The sequence below is a fragment of the Balaenoptera ricei genome, chromosome 8 (assembly GCF_028023285.1).
Source record: "Balaenoptera ricei isolate mBalRic1 chromosome 8, mBalRic1.hap2, whole genome shotgun sequence".
Classification (NCBI taxonomy): Eukaryota; Metazoa; Chordata; class Mammalia; order Artiodactyla; family Balaenopteridae; genus Balaenoptera; species Balaenoptera ricei.
In genome coordinates this window covers 1,797,501-1,817,442 of record NC_082646.1, presented here as the reverse complement: position 1 = coordinate 1,817,442, position 19,942 = coordinate 1,797,501, and the positions used below count along the sequence as shown (strand labels likewise).

At 41.5% G+C, this 19,942-nt stretch overlaps 1 protein-coding gene across 1 annotated transcript in view; it reads right to left on the bottom strand.

Annotated features, from left to right (window-relative positions):
• OPCML (opioid binding protein/cell adhesion molecule like) overlaps nt 1-19,942 on the bottom strand; it is a 501,038-nt gene that overhangs the window by 96,588 nt on the left and 384,508 nt on the right. Inside the window, exon 3 of the mRNA XM_059930011.1 lies at nt 11,812-11,937. Within this exon, the coding sequence (XP_059785994.1) occupies nt 11,812-11,937 (126 nt within the window). The remainder of the gene's footprint in view (nt 1-11,811; nt 11,938-19,942) is intronic.

The window sequence follows — 19,942 nt, the reverse complement described above, 5'->3', positions numbered from 1 at the left end:
ATGTGTTGGGAGGGGAGAGGTATCTTCTCTGGCTGGGATGGAGCACACCATCTCAAGGAAAAGTTAGTGAACCAGTGAGTGAACACATTAAGACAAACCAGGTGTTTGGTCCCAGAGCAGCGAGAGAGGTGGGCAAGCACAGAGGCTGGGTGTTGCCACTCTTGTATCCTCGGTGCCTCCACCTTGGCAAGCCTGCTCCACAGCCCCTGTGATCACCTGGATGAATGCTGTGCACTTGATGCACTGATGTACTGGTGTGTGTCTGTCTCGGCCTGATTCTAGCTGATTTAGGCATGGAACCCCCTCAGCAACCCACCCAGAGCTCTTAGTCAACTTCCAGGGTCTTCCCTGACCCATGATGGAGACAGTGGCCTTGAAGTTAACCAGGACCCCGGGCATCCCCTTCCCTGTCTCGTTTCTATGAGAAAGAGGCTATCTCAGGTGGCGTGGCGCCATCCACACCATGCAGCAATGTCAGGTTTCCGAGTCCTTCCCCTGCTCCGCTCTGGGCTCAGAGCAGGGACCTTGCTCTGTTCATCTCATTTACCTGCAGCTTGTCCATCACATGGTGAATTTAACCAGAACTACATTGTCTGTAAGGGAGAGAAACCCAATTTAAAATAGCTTGAGCAAGAAAAGATGATTTATAGGAACTTTGGTTCCTTTTAGAGATGTAGAGGTTTTTGGAAAGAGATGTAAACGGCTGTGGAAAAGCAACACCAAGAACTGCAGGTGCTCACAGCTGGCCCTGAGGTCCTTTCAATCCACCATCAAGGGGGCTCGTCCAGGAGGTAGGGAGGAAACAGACTTCTCTGATGCTCCTTCAACATCTGTCCCGACGAAGGAGCTCCGTGTCTAAATTAAAGTGCATTATCTCCAGAGGTGGCTGCAGTACGTGAGTACGGAGCCAGGATGCTTACTTTCTATTGAAGCCTACAATTTTGTTCAGAAGCGAGAGTCACCGTGGACCCACTGCTGAGGCCAATTAGATCTACAGTACTTGTAAAGCTGGTCTCAATTTTATCAGTGTCCAACTGATTTCAGTGGCATAATCTGACATCGCAATAGCAAAGAGAAAGATTTACAACAGAAGGCAGGCAGCTCTGGATGCCTTTCCAATTCTGATTTTACTTTTGAGTTAGTTGGGCTTTTCACTTGCTATGATACATGTTAATATCCCTTCTTACATTATAATCTAAAAAGCATTTGGAATAGATACTTCCAAATTCCATTCTCCCTTCCTCCACAAGGGTACATATTATTACTAACTCTCTCCTGGTTTATAGCGTGAAATTGAGACAGAGGTTTAGTGATCTGCCAGATTTACATAGATAATGAATAGATCAGACATGCAATGTTCCTGGTTAAATCCAGACATAAGAACATCTCATTTCCAAGCCCTCTTACTCGCAACTGTCTTTGCATTTTCTCGTGATTTTAGAATAAAGACCAAATTCTGTAAAGGGCTCTGTGTGATCTGGCCCCTGACTCCCCGACCACAGCCCATGGTCTCTTCTGCTTTCTACACATTCAAGACACGGTTCTTTCAGGTGTACAGAAAAGTGATTCAGTTATACATACATATATATTTTTTTTCAGATTCTTTTCCCTTATAGGTGTTACAAAATATTGAGTATAGTTCCTGTGCTATACAGTAGGTCCTTGTTGGTTATCTATTTTATATATAGTAGTATGTACATGTTAATCCCAAACTCCTAATTTATCCTTCCCCAGCCCCCGCCCCTCCCACGGCTTTCCCCTTTGGTCACTATTGTAAATCAACTATACTTCAATTTCAAAAAACTGAAAAAAAAAAAAAAAAAAGAATTACTTTGTCATAGGGGAAAATGCAAGTTCTCTGAATAAGCAATTAATTTGGGTAAAATGCAACTGAAATATTTCTGATCTTTCTCTGTCATGTGAAAATAAACTTAAAATGATTTTTTCCTCTAATAAAACAAAAACTGACTTAGAAAAAAAGATGCGTTCTTTTTTTTCTTGGAGAAGCACACACCCCCTCACCTCAGGGCATTTGCACATGCTGTTTCCCCTCACCTGGAAGGTTTCCACGTAACCTGGCCCCAGCACGTGACCATATCCCCATCCCTGTCCCTACTTAACTCCTGTTCATCTTTTTTTTTTTTTCTTTTTCCTGCTGCGCCACATGGCTTGTGGGATCTTAGTTTCCTGACCAGGGATCAAAGTTGGGCCCCCAGCAGTGGAAGCACAGAGTCCTGCCTCTGGACCGCCAGAGAAGTCCCTCCTGTTCATCTTCTATGCCAGTTAAAGCATCACTGTCTCAGGAAAGACTTACCCTTGTCTAGCTCATACTGCCCTACCACCCATCCTTATAGCGGTTACCACACTCAGAAATTACATATTCTTGGTGATCCGAATAATGACTATCTCCCTGACTAGACTATAAGCTCCATAAGGGCAAGAATCATGTCTGTTTTACACACCATGGTTGCTATAGAGGCAACCATGTATTCTTGATGCATCGAAGGAATGAATGAATTAATGCAAAAGAGAGAAATATCAACACCACCTTACAACAAACATCAGGTAGCATTTCCAATTCTAATTCTACATTTGAGTTAGTTGGGCTTTTCACTTGGTATAGGACATGTTAATATCCATTCTTATTTTTAGTATCTAAAAAGCCGAGGGAAGAAGCTAAGTTTCCTTCAGGGCAGCCCTAATTTCTAGCTGCCCCCTTTCTGATATACATGGTTGATCAACTCTGTGTAAGGAATGTGAGTAGCATTAAGTACAGTCGCACATCAAGAATAACAGCTCAAGACATCATGACTGCTTGCGCTAAGGTAAGTTATTTCGCCTGGACCCTCAGAGAGAGACCCCTGGGGGATTATTTTCTCTTTCTTAGTGAGGGCTTCTTCCCAGGGAGGAAGAGACTACCAAGGCATATGAGCCCACATTCCTAGTGTCCCAGGGTTTGATTCACCACTTGGGAGCCAGGGTCAGGGTCATCAGCTACATCAGCTCCACAATGATGCTGGTTGCCTGCGTCCCTCTGCCAGGAAAGCTCGCTCTGCCCTCCCCCTGCTCACACAAAAGAACTTCAGCCTCCCAAAGAAGAGACTCTCAGGAATTTATGACTCAATCAACTCACCCAAAAGGAGCATAAATGGGATTAGTTTTAATATTGTTAAGTTGCAAAAATACAGGCATATGTGCATGCCAAAGCGAAAATGTACGCAAGCAAAAGAGGAAAACATATGGGCACCCATATGGTGAAAAGTGCATTGCTAGACCTTCACACACTTCTCATTTACAACAAGAACCAAAGTTAGTGAACATAAATTTGCTTTGCAAAAATATGAGAGGAACAGCTTGTTTGCCCATAACTGTTCCACTGAGCAAGATATGGATAACCTTGATTTCTCATCTCAGACACCCCTTTCTCACACTCTGGGGGTTAATTAGGCTCTAAACACAACTTCAGATTAGAAACAAGGATCCTGGCTGCCTCGCAGAGAGACAAAGAAGTAGGGGCAGGACTGGGTGAGGCAGCGGGTCAACTAATAGGCAATTCCTGTTAGTGGCCGGAACTCGTACCTGGGATGGCTTAGAAGAGAAATGAGGTTGGTAGGTCTCAGTGGGTTTATTTTAACTGAAGCAGAGTAACAACAGAGACCTACCGCAGACAATGGCAGGGAAGTGTTTTTCATTTGGAGGCTGTGTTTTCCTTAGCACAATACTGAGCGGTGGCTGGAAACTGTACAGACGCAGGAAGGTAGGTGTGGAATTAGGAGAATGTAAGCTCATGGGCACCCTTGGGTGCCCCAGATAACAAGCAGAATTTGATAAAATATATCACCTTGTATTGTACCTGTTCCACCCTCAAGGGATGGGAGCCACCTTTGCACAGCAGACAGAGCTCGAGACTTGAGAAACAGGGATGCGGCTCCTTTCACAGGGCCCCCACCTTAGTTACCGTCAGTCATTTGCCGTTAACTTTTTCAAGTCTGTTTCTTTGCCTGGGAAATAGGTGGAATATTTCTTCTTGGATCTATTTAGAGAGTTGCTATAAAGTCACTTGAAATGATGCGTGTGAAAATATTTTATAAACAGTACCTTCTTACATGAGCATGTTATTAGTGGAAACCTAGAGGTTCATTTTATTTATGATTCTTAGTTTGAACTTTTTATTTTGAAATAATTATTGATTACCAAGAAGTCGCAAAAATAGTGGAGAGGGGTCCCGTGTACTCATCCCCAGCTCTCCCAGTGGTGGCATCTTATCTAACTAAAGCACATTATCAAAACCAGGTAATTGACAAGGGCACGAAGCAATTAACCACATGACGGGGCTTAGATCCCACCAGTTTTTGCAGGTACTCATTTTTTATGTCTTTGTGTATAATTCTAACGTTTCATCACACATTATCAGTTCATCTAACTACCACAATAATCAAGACATGGAGCCGTTCTTTCACTGCAAAGCAACTGTTTTGTGCAGCCCCTTTCCCTCCCCTGCCCCAACTGCTGGCAATCACTGATACGTTGTGCATCTTTGCAATTTTCCCATTTTGGGAATGTTATAGAAGTGGAATCATACAGTATCCCCACCCTTTGAGACTGACTCTTTGCATTTGTATAATGCCCTAAGGTCCACCCAGGATGTCGGGTGCCCCAACAGTTCACTTCTTTTTATTGCTGAAATGCATTTCAAGGTGTAGATGTGACATAGTTTGTCTAACAAGTCACCCCTTGGACTGTCTCCAAGTTTGCCTATTACAAATAAAACTGCGATGTCATTCTGAATTTTTAGATGTACCAGAGAGGTACTGAATCACTAATGAATGACCCAACACATTGAGGAATAAGAGACAAAGACAGAGATAGGAATAAGCATAATGATGGGCATAATAATACATAAAAAGAAAAGCACAATTATAAATATTAGCACTTTCCTTTCAGGGTTGCTGGGGCATTAAATTAGTTAAAACAGGTAAAGTGTATAACAGGGCTTGACACGCAATAAGCATGACGCTAACATAACGAGTTCTCAGGCTGACTATAAGCTACAAGGATTCTGAGAAGGAATTTAATTAAAACATGGCACAACAGCAATTTAGAAAACTGCTGGGCAACTCATATATGTGTGTCCAGTGCAATTACAAGCCTTCCATTCATTTTTTCTTTTGGTCCTTATGATCATCTGAGGAAGTTGGCATAAATAGCCCCATTTTGCAGTCCAGGAGATTGGGGATCCTGGAGGTGACATGATTTTTCTAAAGTCACTCAGATTGTCAAGGCTCAGGCCAGATTTCAATCCCAGGTCATAAGGGCATGAAGTCTAGTTCCATCTAGAAGTTAACCCTGCCAGCCATGAGGAATTGACACCTTCATATGAGGGCAAGTTAGCGCTTCTTTTATTTGTAATGTTAAGGACTTGGCAATTTCTTTTAAGACTTTCTTCTCAAGAATTTCTAGCATGAAAAATAAGAGCTGTGGTAGAAACATTCTGGGACTAGTACATCTCCTAACCTCAATACGTAGCACAGTGAATAGGAGAGAAAGACCTGCTCAGCCAGGTCAGAAACAAGGATGATGATTTTGCTGGAATTATCCCTCTTCTCTTACATGGAATCCACTGGTCTAGCAACCTCATACATCTAGAACAAAGCTGCACATACTCCCCCCAGCATATGTGCCACTTATCACTTATTCTTGAAAGCTCACGGCCTTTCCTCAGAGAAGGCTCTCCCCCACCACTACGTTCTTACTTAGGACGCGTCACCTTGGTTATATGGATTGTTGCTCACGACAAATTAGAAGTAGATAGAAGCTGCTAAAAGGCACACGTGGTCTTTAGGAAGCATTGACAATCCTCCGATTTGAGAGAAGGAAGAAAAGATAGAGTAACTATCTAAAAAACTGAAAAGAAAGATAGAGGAACTATCTAAAAAACTGAAACAAGAATTTAAGCAGTATTTTAGGGCCATGTTCTTTGTTATCCAGACCTCAAACAGTGAGATACAAACAATTGGTATGTACGATGTTGATATTACATTTTAAAAATGAGGCCAAATGACATCCACTCTCCTCAAGGAAACAGAGACAAGCGTAATCCATTTTCAAACTGCTTCCATTAAAGATGACTCAAGTCAATGCATAAAGGAATCAGCTTCGGTTACCTGGAAAATTCACTTCTGTGAAATAACTCGCTCTCTTGCTCCCTGAGGTATTACTGTATATGAGTGGATTGTAGCAGCAACTCACTCACAGGTGAATAGCTGTCATCTTAAAATCTCCATGGAGAGGAAACAGGAAAGAAAACTTTATTATTCTCCCCAAACATCTGGTCTTTCCAAATATGTTATTGGAAATGGGGCCAGGTGTGCAAGCATTGCAGTGGATTATTACAGCGCCTTAAGAAGGAAAGAAGACCCTCCTTCCAACCCAACAGCCTGGGCTGTGTCCTCCGCTACTCCCTCTTCCAACATGGTTTTCACATTATTCATATTTTTACATTCAATGAATGCTGACCCAGAGCTGCTTCTCCTGTCCTTCAGGAAGGGAAGAGAAAATCATTCTTGGAACCCACCTGTGTCACAGTGTATCCCAAACACACTGGCTCCTTGCCAGTCCACTTTGGCTGCCTGTCCGGGGACTGCCCACTTTTCCCTGGCCTGGGATTCCATCATTATCCTAGTTTCTAAGCTGTAGGTCACTCAGAGCAGATCCTATGTGTGAAGTCCATTAAACAAGAGCCATATTCTCCAGCAAATCCATATGAATATATATACTTTAAAAAACCCATCATCTGCTACTGAAAATAAATTAAATATAACTTTTTATATCTAAAGCTAAAGAATAAATACGTGGTCAAATGCAACCCCCCCCCCTCGAATGTGTGTGTACTTAGCACTTTGCTTTGAGATGTTCGCAGTGCTAATAATCACGATCCTGTAAAAACCTCCAGTTTCCTCAGAAGTGAGGCAGATGTGCTGTGGGGATACCTGCCTAGTCTCTGGGAATCCTGGTGCACCTGTCAGTACTGCAAGGGGAACCGGGGGTCAGAGGACTCCAGCTGCACATCTAGTCTGGACAGAAACATTAGGAGTCTTTACATCCACATCTGGAGTCACGGTGATTTTTTGTTCAAAACTTTCACTCTGCTTTCATAAGAAGGACTTGTTTGGGGTTTGCTTGTTTGTTTTCTTTTCTTTTTTAAATTGAAGTAGAGTTGATTTACAATTTCGTTTGTTTTTAAGAGGAAATAAAAACCTAAAAATACCTAAAAAAACAAGTTACTTCAAGGGGGTGCCAAGGAAAGTGGCAAAGATGGGACTGTTGACATCATGGAAATTGGCAAATGCCCTCAGGGCTCCCTACCCTCAGCTCCAATCAGTTTTTAACATTTTACCATGACCTAAAATGCTTCCTTTTTCAACTATCATTTCAGGCATAGATCGTATTCCTGTTTTGTTTTGTTTTTTTTAGAGCTGCATTTTTTTCCTTCATTATGTCTATGTACTTTTTATATTTCAGAGATTCCTCATTGTTTCTGACCCACAAATGATTACTATTTTCTAGTGTGATCATGGATTTATTAGTTCATTTGTCTTTACCTTTTTCTGTAATTTATAGAGATTGTCATGTGCTTTTAGTCTGTCATTTTAAACCATAACCACTATTCTTAATCTTTAGGATCTAAGGATATAATCTGCTCATTAAAATATTCTTTTTCTAAATGGAAGCTTGTTTATTCATTCCTGATATAGAGATCCCCAAATTTAAACAATAGTTTTCAAACATTGCATTAACATTATCGGAACACAGCTGTCTAGGGGGCTACGTTCTCTGATGTAGTTTTGTTGGAATTTCAAAGGAAGTGTCATTACAACTTCTGTTTCTTACTCTTGCTTGCTGAACTAAACAGTCAATTGTTTTAAAAATGCTATTTGTTGTTCAAGTTATATTGGCTGCTCTTCTAAACCTTTGAAAGCAACTTCCCAAAGTCGCCCCAACTCCAAGTGAGAAGGTGTGTCCTTCTAAAAATAAATATTAGTGGTCACCCTGCAGGTACAAATTTTAAACGTGCAAATCCTCCAGGTTCTAGTGCTTTTCAAACTCGGGAAATGATACTTTGAGTTTAAATGTTTAAACGTCACTGGGGGTGGGGGGGAAGAAAGACAAAAGGGGAAATCAGAGACAGCAAAGTGAAGGCCAGAGCGATGAAAACACAAACGGGAACTTGAAAGCTGAACACAGGCTGGGAGACTTAAAGAGGAGAGAGAGAATGTCAATTTGGGATTTTTTTTGAGGCTGCATTGCAACTATTATGTTATATAAAAGATTAGGACTATGTCTGAATCTTTCTTATTTTAAGAGGGAACCCTTACCATGGAACCATTATAAAGAACTGCTTTAAAACAGTTCCACAAAGTCAAAGCGCCTTCCAAAAGATTCCTAGGTTGAGAAAACTGTGTGTTTAGGATCACATAAATGCATTGAAATTAGTCTGATGGTTAGACATATTTTTGTGTATAATGTAAATCAAAATTCCCCCTGACTTTAAGCAAAATTTCCACGGATGGGGCTTGTATCTTTGGGAACACAAGCTACTGCTGTGTTTATATTGAAGTTGAGCTTTGTGACATCCCTTATGCCTCTTTTAATATTCTTGTTAATATTACTTTATAATATTGACATTTTGGATTTCAATAACTGAGGTCTTTACACAAAGGATGTCTGGTGGATTTATTATCATTATCTTTCCCTGTAACAAGGCAGGGGCTGAAATATGTATTCTCAATGTACATAGGGAACATGAGATAGTGAAAGTTTGAATAATGCTCCTAGTAACAAATCCAGTCTTTCATTTGGTGAATGCTTCTCACATAATTAATGTTCCAGATTAGGGGCACATTTTCAGGTCATTATTTCCTATATCTCTGTAGGTATAGTTTTCAAATTTTATTGAGATTTAATTCAAAGACAACAAAATGCACCCATTTTTAGGGTAGCGTTGATTAGTTTTCACTAATTCAGCACCAATATAACTACCACGGTGCTCAAGATTTCCATCACCCCAAAAAGTCCCTTGTACCCTTTGTAGTCAATTATCCAAAAACCCCAACCCTATGTAACCACTGACTTGATTTTAGTCACTCTAGATTAGTTTTTGCCTGTTGTAGAATTTCATATAAATGAAATCATACAGTACCTGGTTTTTTTTTTTTCTTCTTTTATTTAGCAGAATGCTTTTGAGATTCATCCATTTTGTTACATGTATCAGTGGTTTGCTCTTTTTAATTTCTGAGAAACCATCTGTTGCTTAAATTTACCACAATTTAACTATTTACCTGTTGAGGGTTTTGGTTTATTTATAGTTTGAGGCTATCATAAATGAAGCTGCTATGAACATTTGTGTACAATGTATATCTGTGGACATATGTTTTCATTTATCTTCAGTAAATTCCTAGAAGTGGAATTGCTGGGTCATATGCTAAGTGTATGCTTAACTTTATTAACAAAGTGTTAAACTGTTTTCCATAGTACTTATACTGAAAGCAAGACTTTTGCCCCTTTCCTGTTTGTCCATTTCTGTTCCCCTCTAACCTTAAAAGACCCTAATTATAGGAATGAGATCTCTAGGCAATTTAAACTAACTCCTGACCTATGCTCTCCTGAATGCACACCATGCCTAGTCTAACCTGTTGGTTCTTTTCCTAGATAAAAAGAAGTAAGACTAGCTTTTTACCCCAGTAGCCCCCCCAAGCAACCCTGAAGGCAGATGACATCTGAAGAGAGAGTCAGCCAGTCTGCATGCAACGCAGAATGATGCAGAACCCAACCTCCTGCCTAAATGATTCACTGAGATTCTTCCCCCCTTTTTCCCTTTAAAAACTGTCCTGGCTGAGCAGAATCTTCAGAGTTGGTCTTTGGACATGAGTCCACCATCTCCCTAGATTGCTGGCTTTCATGATTAAAGCACCTTTCCTTTCTACTGACACTTGCCTCTCGAATTATTAGCTTTTGAGTGGCGAGCTCCTGGAACTAAGTTCAGTAACAATACCATTTTATGGTCCCACAGTTAGTGTATAAGAGTTTCAGTTGCTCCACATCCTCATCAACACTTGATATTGTCAGTCTTTTAAATTTTTGCCATTCTAGTAGTTGTGTAGTGGAATCTGATTACAGTTTAATTTTCATTTCTATGATAGATATGTTGAGCATATTTTCCATTATTCCATTCATATATATTCCATTCATATATATTTTTCTGTGAATTGTCTGTTTCAGTGTTTTGTTCATTTCAAAGTAGGTGGTTAGAATTATGTTGTAAGAATTCTTCATATAGCACAGATGTAAATTCTTTGTCAGATATATGGATGGCAAATGTTTGCTCCCAATCTGTGGCTTGTCTTTTCACTTACTATTAATGGTATTTTCAATATTGATGAAGCCAGTTATGAGTTGAATTTCATCCTCCACCCCAACGCCCCCAAAAGATACCTTGAAGTTCTAACCCCAGTGCTTCAGAATGTGACCTTATTTGGACATAGGGTCTTTATAGAGGTAATTAAGATAATATGAGGTCATAAATGTGGGCTCCAATCCAATGTGTTTGCTACCCTTATAACAAGGGAAAATTTGACACAGAGAGATGCACACAGGAAGAAGCCCATGTGGCAATGAAGGCAGGGATTGGGGTGATGCACCTATAAGCCAGGAAACACCAGAGATGGCCAGAAAACCACCAGAAGCTAGGGGAGAGGCCTGGAACAGAGCTTCCCTCACTGGTCTCAAAATGAACCAATCCTGCCTACACCGTGATCATGGGCACCTAGCATCCAGAACAATAAGAAAACACATTTCTGTTGTTTAAGCCATGAGGTTTGTAGTACTTTGTTATGGCAATCACAGGAAAATAATACAAAAGCAAATTTATCATTTTTCTCTTATGCTTAGAGCTTTTAGTGAACTAGCAAGTCCTTGTCTAGCTCAACATTACTAAGATTTATTCCTAAGTTTTCCTCTAGATTTATATTATTTTATATATCACACACAGGCATACTACACACATTTTCCTTTTCACTGGGTTTCATGTTTATACTTTCTAATGCCTGAGAAAGCACTTATTTCTTGCATAATTTATAGAACTAATCAGTTTCTGTTAACAGGGTAAATACATCAAGTGGCTCTTTGCCCATCTCTCAAGTTCAACTTGGAGTAAGTTTTATTTCCAAAGGGATAAGGTCCACTGTCCTTTTGGTTCCCTTCCTATTAAGCTGGAGATGATCATAACTAATGTTTTAATACCAATCACTGAACGCCCAGCACAGGCACGCCCAGGAGCACTGGACCATTTCCAGCATCCTTCTTCCACTCTGGGTAAGTGTCCTGAAAGCACTGAGAAGGAGATCCTTTTTCTCCTGGATGCACAAAATAACACCAACATTTTCAGTGCACAGTCTAGCTTTCTAGCCCTCTACTTCAAGTAAGGACAGACAACCCACTGACCCATGCATCTCCACCTTGAGACATTAGTATCTTTGTTAGAAGTTATTCTTATGGCATCTCTGTTCTTCATAGTTGGGAAAACAAAAGTCTTCTAAGGTCATAAAGAGGACTGAGAAAATAATTCAGTAAATGTTCTCTACAAACCCTTCTTTGGAACAAAATACCCAGTGACTGATGCATGTAATCTATTTGTTCTTCCATTACTATGTTACAAATACAGCATTGCTTTCTGAGTCCTGAACTTCTGTTGTGCATTAGAAGCAAGTCTTCAATATACCAACTCTGAAAACTTCCTCCAAGTAAATGCCTTACCCTTGACTGACAGGTGTCTCCACGTCACCGTTGGCTCAGGTCTCCCGATAGCAAGACACAGCAGGGTCACACTACTCCCCTCATTCACAGTGACGTCTGAGGAGATATTCATGATCTGGGGAGGAACTGAAGGAGACAGAGGGGAAAAGAAATATATGAGAACGATTCTTGGCACAAAAGGAGGTGTTAGCCTATAAATATTCATACAGCATGTTCTTTAAAATAAATATTATTCTCAATAATAAATTTTAGATTTTTATGCTTGATTCACCAAGGATGTGACCATTAACACAACATGTACAGGGCACTCATGGAAGCAGCTCTACATAATGTCTGGATGTACCAGGACGCAGGTGTGTGTGTGGGGTTCTGGGGAAACAGTAACTGAAGAGACAGGCATTACTGATGGTTGATGGAAAAGCAGAACCAAAGGGAAAATACAAAGTTTTCTAAGAGTTCCTATCGGACCCGTGTGTTCATTCCTCTTAGTGGAACTCCTGGCTTATGCAAGAACCACACAAGTAATCCCCAGCTCAGCCTTTGTTTCCAATGACTCACTCACAAAGCCTCAACCGCAATGGATTAGTTACCATTTCCTGAGCACTCCAGACTATTGAATTCTTTGACCTCACACAGGTTGTGCCATCCTGGAATTATTTTCTTTCACATTTCTTTTCCTGGAAATTCTTGCTCCTTCCTTAAAATGTATCCTTTAAAACTCGGTTAAATTTTCACTGACTCTCCCACTCAGCATTAATTGCTTTCTCCCCTAGACCCCACCAGCAATAGTAGCCATGGCTACTACTGTTACGCTAAGATCGTATTATACAGTTTATTTTTAATGGTATCCATGTCCGAGTAGTTAGGAGCAGAGCTCGGGAGCTCAGCTCCTCTCCTGCTGAGTGATCTGGGCAAGGTAAAGTGTCTTCATCTCTTCAAGCTTTGGTTTCCTCACCTGTGAAACAGATGATAGCAGTAGCTAAACTCACGTTATGAGGTTTCAATTAAACAATGGCTGACCAGGGCGCCTGGTATAAAGGAAGCGATCACTGGTAGCTGCTGAGATGACAGTGGTGATAAGGATGACAACAGCAGTGATGCCACCTTTCAGAACAGACTGCTGTCCTCTCACGGGCCGGGTCCACGTCCACTCACCTGTCAGCATCGCAAAGGCTGACATGACCCCCCTGCTCTTGCTGTCTACCTTGTCCTACCTCCAGGCCTGGTTTTTAATTCAGTTTGAAGCTGGGCATCGGAAAATACCTAGATTCCTTCCTTAATCTTACTTCTCATCGCCCTCAACCTGGTTGGGTTTCTCACCAATTTCCACACGGTCAACTGCAACACCCTCCCACCTGGACCATCCCACCTGGTCTCTTTCCAATTTGGGATCCTCCAACCTGCCCCCTCCATGTGACCAGAGTGATCTTTTCAGGCAATAATCTCATCAAACTGTTAGCCCCGCTACTCGCTCCCTTAGCTCACCGTGCCCCCCAGGCTTAGCACAAGCCTATCTTCCCTGACCTGAGCCCTCTGCAGTCTAACCCCAACCCAGCGACAAGCCTCTTCCCGGCAGTGTCCTCACTAAGGCCGCTCACTGCGCACTCTGGACCCGGCTCCCCCGGGAACACGGCAGAAGCACAGGCCCTTCTAAAACTTTGCTTTTCGTCTTCTTCTCTTCATTTCCTACCTGAAAAGACATGGCTCATCTTTCAAGGGACATCAAAGGTCACCTCCCCTTTGCAGTTTTCCCTAACCTCTCCCCACATCCTGTAAAGAGAATCTCCCACCTCCCCACCTGGGGAGGGGACTAAACGTGTTGTACTTACAGCTGATTATTTTATGCCTGTCTCTTTACCTAGAGAGAGAGGTGCTGGAGGATAAGGATGGAATGACACCCACCTCTCTTTCCTCAGTGTCTGGCACAAGGCTGACAAGGGTACCTGCTTAATTCCTCTTTGAAAGAAAGATCCAAAGAACAGATTGAACACATCCCAAAACTAAGGAGGGCAAAGCTTTTAATGGAGAATTTCTGATACCTAAAGCTTTCTTCTCAATTTTCTTTCAGATTCTCAAAATAAAAGGAAGGATGGCCAACAGAGAGAGGAGGCTCCGAGCTTATAGTTATGCTGACTTATTCCAACTGCCAGTTTAATTATGAATTGTCAATTACCAAACAGGCAGAGTGTTAGTGGATTCCAAACTACCCTGAGTCAGTGGCAGAGGAGAATTATGACTGATGCTGGACCCAGACAGCTCTGCAGCCTGGAGTTTTATGCTGCTGAGATCTTAGAGGTGAGTCTTTTCAAGGAGAAGCCATAAGTAACATGGAGAACATTTGCGATCTTAAGGGAATCCACATTAGCAAATAAATAAAAATTACCTGGCTTATAAATCTGCCACATTTTGGATTATTTCTGCATTAGGAACTGGCCTGAAATTTCTTTGCACATATCTTACCAAAATACACAGTGGGAAAAAATAGTGTACTTTCTAACTACACTGCATTCTCTTGAGAAAACTGTACTACTCGTTTTTCAGTATTTTCCAGCTTGTTAAAAAATTGTTCTGGGCTTAGAAATGTCAATACTTTTTCTCACTTTTTTATAAAGCAACAACTTCAGTGAACCTTCCAGAATATTCTCAGAATAGTATCTGCTTTAGCCAGATGTGTTAGGCCATCTGAAGCTCTCTTTCTCTAGACCCAAGAGTCTCTCTGTTTGTAAGGTGGACACAGCTGCGGTGGGAGGGTTGGGGGCATAGCTGGTCAGTGGAGGATAATTTAGGACATTGCAGCTTTGATGCCCAGGGACAGATTGCTCAATATGGCTCCCGATTCAGAGCTATCAGTTCCATGTATGTTATGTTTCATCGGATAGTTTAAAAGGTCCTGGATTAGGAGATATCTGTAAAATTCTATGGATATTTGAGGGACATCCTCATCCCCCAGGTGCTTTTCCCCCATTAGGAGGGAGCTTCCTGGAGGGGGATGGTGAAGCTTGACGCAAACATTTCACCAAGCCTCAGGCAGTGACCCCCTCCATCTTCTGCAGGCCCACACTGTCCTCTGTCACTTTCCCAAAGGAGGAAAGGTAAGGACAGTGTCAAAGGTGAGGGTCGCCAGTAAGACAGGAAACACAGAGGGTGACGTGGGAGAAAGGAAAGTTCTTTCTGTTCTCAATTATGACATCATTACTAATGTGTAATATGTAATAATATGTATTACTTATTAACATATGACTTGATGACTTTCAACTTGCTTACACATGCATTATCTCATGGATTCTTCACAAATTGTGAGATAAGTAGAACAGATATTCTCACTATTAAAAATGAAGAAACTGAGGCATGGGGAGGGTTAAGTAAACTGCCGAAAGTCACGTGGTCAGTAAAGGGCAGAATTCTTTCCGTTATATTACATTGCCTCTTTGTTGAACCTGCCATCAATGCCCTAAACACGACATTTGTATTTGCATTTTCTGTTTCCTCCGCTTCGAAGGTCCTCCCGCTGCATCTTCCCTCACGGCGATGCCACGGGTCAGCCGGCTTCCCCGGCGCAGCGCCTGCACTGAGTGTGGAGCGGCCCAGCCGTCCTGGTTTCTCCCGCGCCGAGGTTGCCAAGGGAGGTCCAACACTTGCAATTCATTTAAATCTGATTTGAGTTTGGCAATAGCATCATGACCCTCCCCTTGTTTCTGTGATAACCTTCGAACAAAGGAGCACTTGGAAATAAATTTAAATGCTTCTATGTATTTTGACAAGAGAGCTTTGTTCAATTTTCAGACACATATCTGTGGCAAATGAGTCTATCTATCATCTATCTATCTATCTATCTATCTATCTATCATCTATCTACCTATCTATTATCTATCTATCTACATACCTATCTGTCATCTATCTCTAGTGTTTATGAATATACAGATAAACATGAAACATGTATAACAATCTTACCAGAAACGCTGAAATTACTCAAAGAAAATGGCAGGACCCACAAGAGTCTAATTAAAGGATTACCAATAGCACAGTGTGTTCCCAGGCACATCTGCAGACACTGGGGACCCTCCCCTGCAGGTCATGCATGCATCTGGTTATCTTCTCGTTGACAGTGGTGGGTTACAATGTGTCCTAACGTGGCTGGGCAGATTGATCACTGCACAACTACAAGGACTTCAGATTGTGGTCATTTTATTTTATTTTTTTTTAAAGTATATTTTATTTTATTTCTTTATTTATTTTATTTTTGGCTGCGTCAGGTCTTAGTTGCGACACGCGGGATCTTCGTTGTGGCATGTGGGATCTTTCGTTGTGGCACACAGGCTCTTCGTTGTGGCGCACAGGCTTCTTTCTTGTTGTGGTGCACTGGCTGCAGAGTGTGGGCTCAGTAGTTGTGGCACACGGGCTTAGTTGCCCCGCGGCGTGTGGGATCTTAGTCCCCTGACCAGGGATCGAAACCGCGTCCCCTGCATTGGAAAGCGGATTCTTTACCACTGGACCACCAGGGAAGTCCCAGAGTGTGGTCATTTTAGATGGATAGATGGATAGGTAGATTGATCTATAGATAGATAGATAGATATAGACATATAGATACACATCTATACCTATACAGATACAGATACAGATATAGATATAGACATAGATAAAATATTGTCTCTCCATACACATACAGAGAGACAGACAAACACAATTTTATCAGATTGCAATCAGTGTCCTGAGGAAGGAAGGTATCTTTGGGCTCAGGGTTACCATGAGGTATTTACACGTTCTCTTTACCCTCAGCATGGCCGAGTGCTCTTAAACATACCAATGTGTCTTACTCACGGCCCTTCCTCTCCAATCTCGCTGCCATTGGCTTAGTTGAGAAGCTCATCATCTCTTCCTTGGAATATTACAAGTCTCCTCATTTCTCTGCCCACCACCGTTTCATAACTCAGACCCCATATGCCCCTCACAGTTACATCTTAAATATTTTGCTTCTGCCTAACACCCCCAACCTTTGCCCCTGGCTGAGACTGTGAAGCCCAAACTTCTGCACAGGATCTACAAAACCATTCCCAGCCTGGCCATAGCCTCAGCGCCAGCCCCTCCTCTGACAAGGAGCCCCACATCTCTCTCTGGGGCTACATCGTTCTCTCTTGCCCATGCCTTTACACACCATATTCCTTCTGCTGCAGAAACACTCCCACTAGTGTGCCCTATGAGCCGCTCACCCTTCAAGACTCAACTCGAATAAGACCTCGTTTATGACGCCTTCACTGCTCCTTCTTCCACCCCCAAGGCATTCTTGTTTATGTCTTCATCATACCATTTATCTTTACAATTGAGCTATTCCATGGACGGGATCTGCTATATTTACCCTTTTCTTTAAAAAGTTTTTCTTTACTTATTTTTGTCTGCGTTGGGTCTTTGCTGCTGTGTGCGGGCTTTCTCTAGTTGCGGTGAGCAGGGGCTACTCTTCGTTGCGGTGCTCGGGCTTCTCCTTGCAGTGGCTTCTCTCATTGCAGAGCACGGGCTCTAGGTGCGCGGGCTTCGGCAGTGTGGCATGCAGGCTCAGTAATTGTTGCTCGCGGGCTCTAGAGCGCAGGCTCAGTAGTTGTGGTGCACGGCTTTAGTTGCTCCGCAGCATGTGGGATCTTCCCGGACCAGGGCTCAAACCCATGTCCCCTGCGTTGGCAGGCTAATTCTTACCTACTGTGCCACCAGGGAAGTCCTGCTCTATTTATCCTTGTATCCCTATCATATAACACCAAGCCTGACATGAAGTAGCATCCTTCCCCCCAAATGTAGTGCATTTACGTGTAGGTTTTTAAAGTGTGTGTCTTGCAATCTGGCAAGTGTTCTCCACCCTAGACATTTGACATTTGCCCTTTCCTCTCCCTGAAATACTCTCCACCTTATTCTTTCATATTTGTTTCCTTCTGGGTTCGGTTTTAATATTATTTCCTCAGAGAAGTCTTTGTTGATGACCCCGGTCCTCTCCCACCCATCAAATTCATATCCTTTTCTTACAGTCTCTTCTCAACCTTTAAATTGTCTTCAAGAATTCTTATATACTTTTATGCTTTTATATGTACTTGTATGATTATTTGTTTAAAGTCTCTCTGGCACTGGACTATAAGCTTTAAAAACCGCTATACTCCCAGTGTACTGAACTATGCTTGGCACATAGGTGTTTAATAAAAATGTATTATATGAATAAGTGCCTATTATCAAGACTGTGTATACACGTTATTGTATACTTGTGAGAGAGCAAGCCTGAGATAGGAAAAGCTTTTCTAAAGGAGAAATGTTTCTTTGTGCAAAGGTGATTGGGGACGGAACTCTGGACACACCAGCACCACCCTACACAAAGCCGATATGACAAGGTTGAAACAATGTATGAGAGGCCGTGCACCACAGCTTAGGTTTTGGAGCCCAGTAGACTTGTGTAACCTTGGGCCACGCTGGCTTAGCCCCTCTGAGCCCTGGTTCTTCATTTGTAGAATGAAGATGATAGAATTTATCTCTCTAAGTTGTTATAAGAATTAAGTGTAAATGTGTATAGCATGCTAGTACAGTGCCTGGAAATAAGTAAGTACTTAATAAATGGTAGCTGTTATTGTTCATGTTTATATATGATTGTTAATATACATGCCATTTAAAATCTGATAAATGGCTTAATCTGTGCCTAACTGCTCATTTTCTAAATCTCAATTCCTTCAATTTTAAGCCAGCACTCATAAATGACATTTGCCTTGGATAGCTGGGACAATTCCAGAGTAAAAAGTAAATATTTGATAACTAATTGTTAATTTCTGCCTCTTAATCTGAGCTGTCAAACCTAAGTGAATGCGTAGGGCAAATCGCACATGTTTATATAAAGAAATTACCTGGCTCTTCCTTGTCTATTTTCTTTTAGGGGCATCTGTGTCTGTTTCTAGAAAGAACAGGGTACAGAAGTTCAGCACCATGCCCTCTTATTTCAAGGGCAGTAATTCCACCCATTGCAACTATACCCTGTCTCTGTCCAGGCACAGTGTTTGACAGTCACGTTTTAAGTGTTTTATTTAAGACTGAATGGCACAGTTAAAACAAACAAAAAAGAGAATCTTATAATTTGGAGTCATAGAGGCCAAAGTCTGAATACCATTTTTTTTCCAACTACTTTCTGTGTGATTAAGCCCTTTAAGCGTAAGCTTCCTCTACCATAAAATGGGCATAAAAATATTTGCCACAAAGGGATGTGGAGATGAGTTTAGAGATAATGATTTTAAAGAGATTTAAATAGTTATTGTTGTTTTCACATTATTATTATTATTACTATTATCATTATTATCCCCAGAGAATAACAATATGTTAAGAGACCATGAGAAAACTAATATAAATATGAACTGCTTTCTACCACATTTTTAAATACTCAAGGCTTGTTTATTAAAAAAATACAGTAAAGACTTTTAAAGACTCATTGTTTTATTCTAGGATTATCTTTTATTTTGTGTTTTAACAAGGAAGCTTATTTCATAAACTAGAGTTAAGACTAATTTGGGAATTACAGTATGCAGGCTAGGCTTGGTCATGCCGTATTTTCTATACTAAGTATTATTTTATGGTGCAAAAAGCATTACACCAAGTGTCAGGAGTCATAGGTTCTAATCTTGGTTTCTCCACAGCTGTGTGATCTTTTGCAAATCAGTTAACCCCTCTGGCTTAGGGGTGTGTGTATTGTGTTTGTATGTGTATGTGTTGTGTGTGTATGTGTATTTGTGTGAGTGTGTGTGTGTATGTGTGTGTGGTGGTGATGGTGTCTGATTGTTTATTTGGTTAGTTTTGAGTGAAGAAGTTAGATCGTGAATTTTCAGGTCCCTTCTGGTCTAAATTCTGTGAGTTAATGATCTTCTAGCCACAGTGCAAGTTCAAGGGGGCTACTCCTGGGAACAAAGTGCTACCACCACCAGGAGCAACAACAAAATAGCTAGTGTTTATTTATTTGAGGCTGGTATTAAGTACTCTATATACATTATTTCCTTTAATCCTTAACACAACCCTAGTAAATATTCCCTATTAAAAAATCAACATGGGCTTCCCTGGTGGTGCAGTGGTTGAGAATCCGCCTGCCAATGCGGGGGACGCGGGTTCGAGCCCTGGTCTGGGAGGA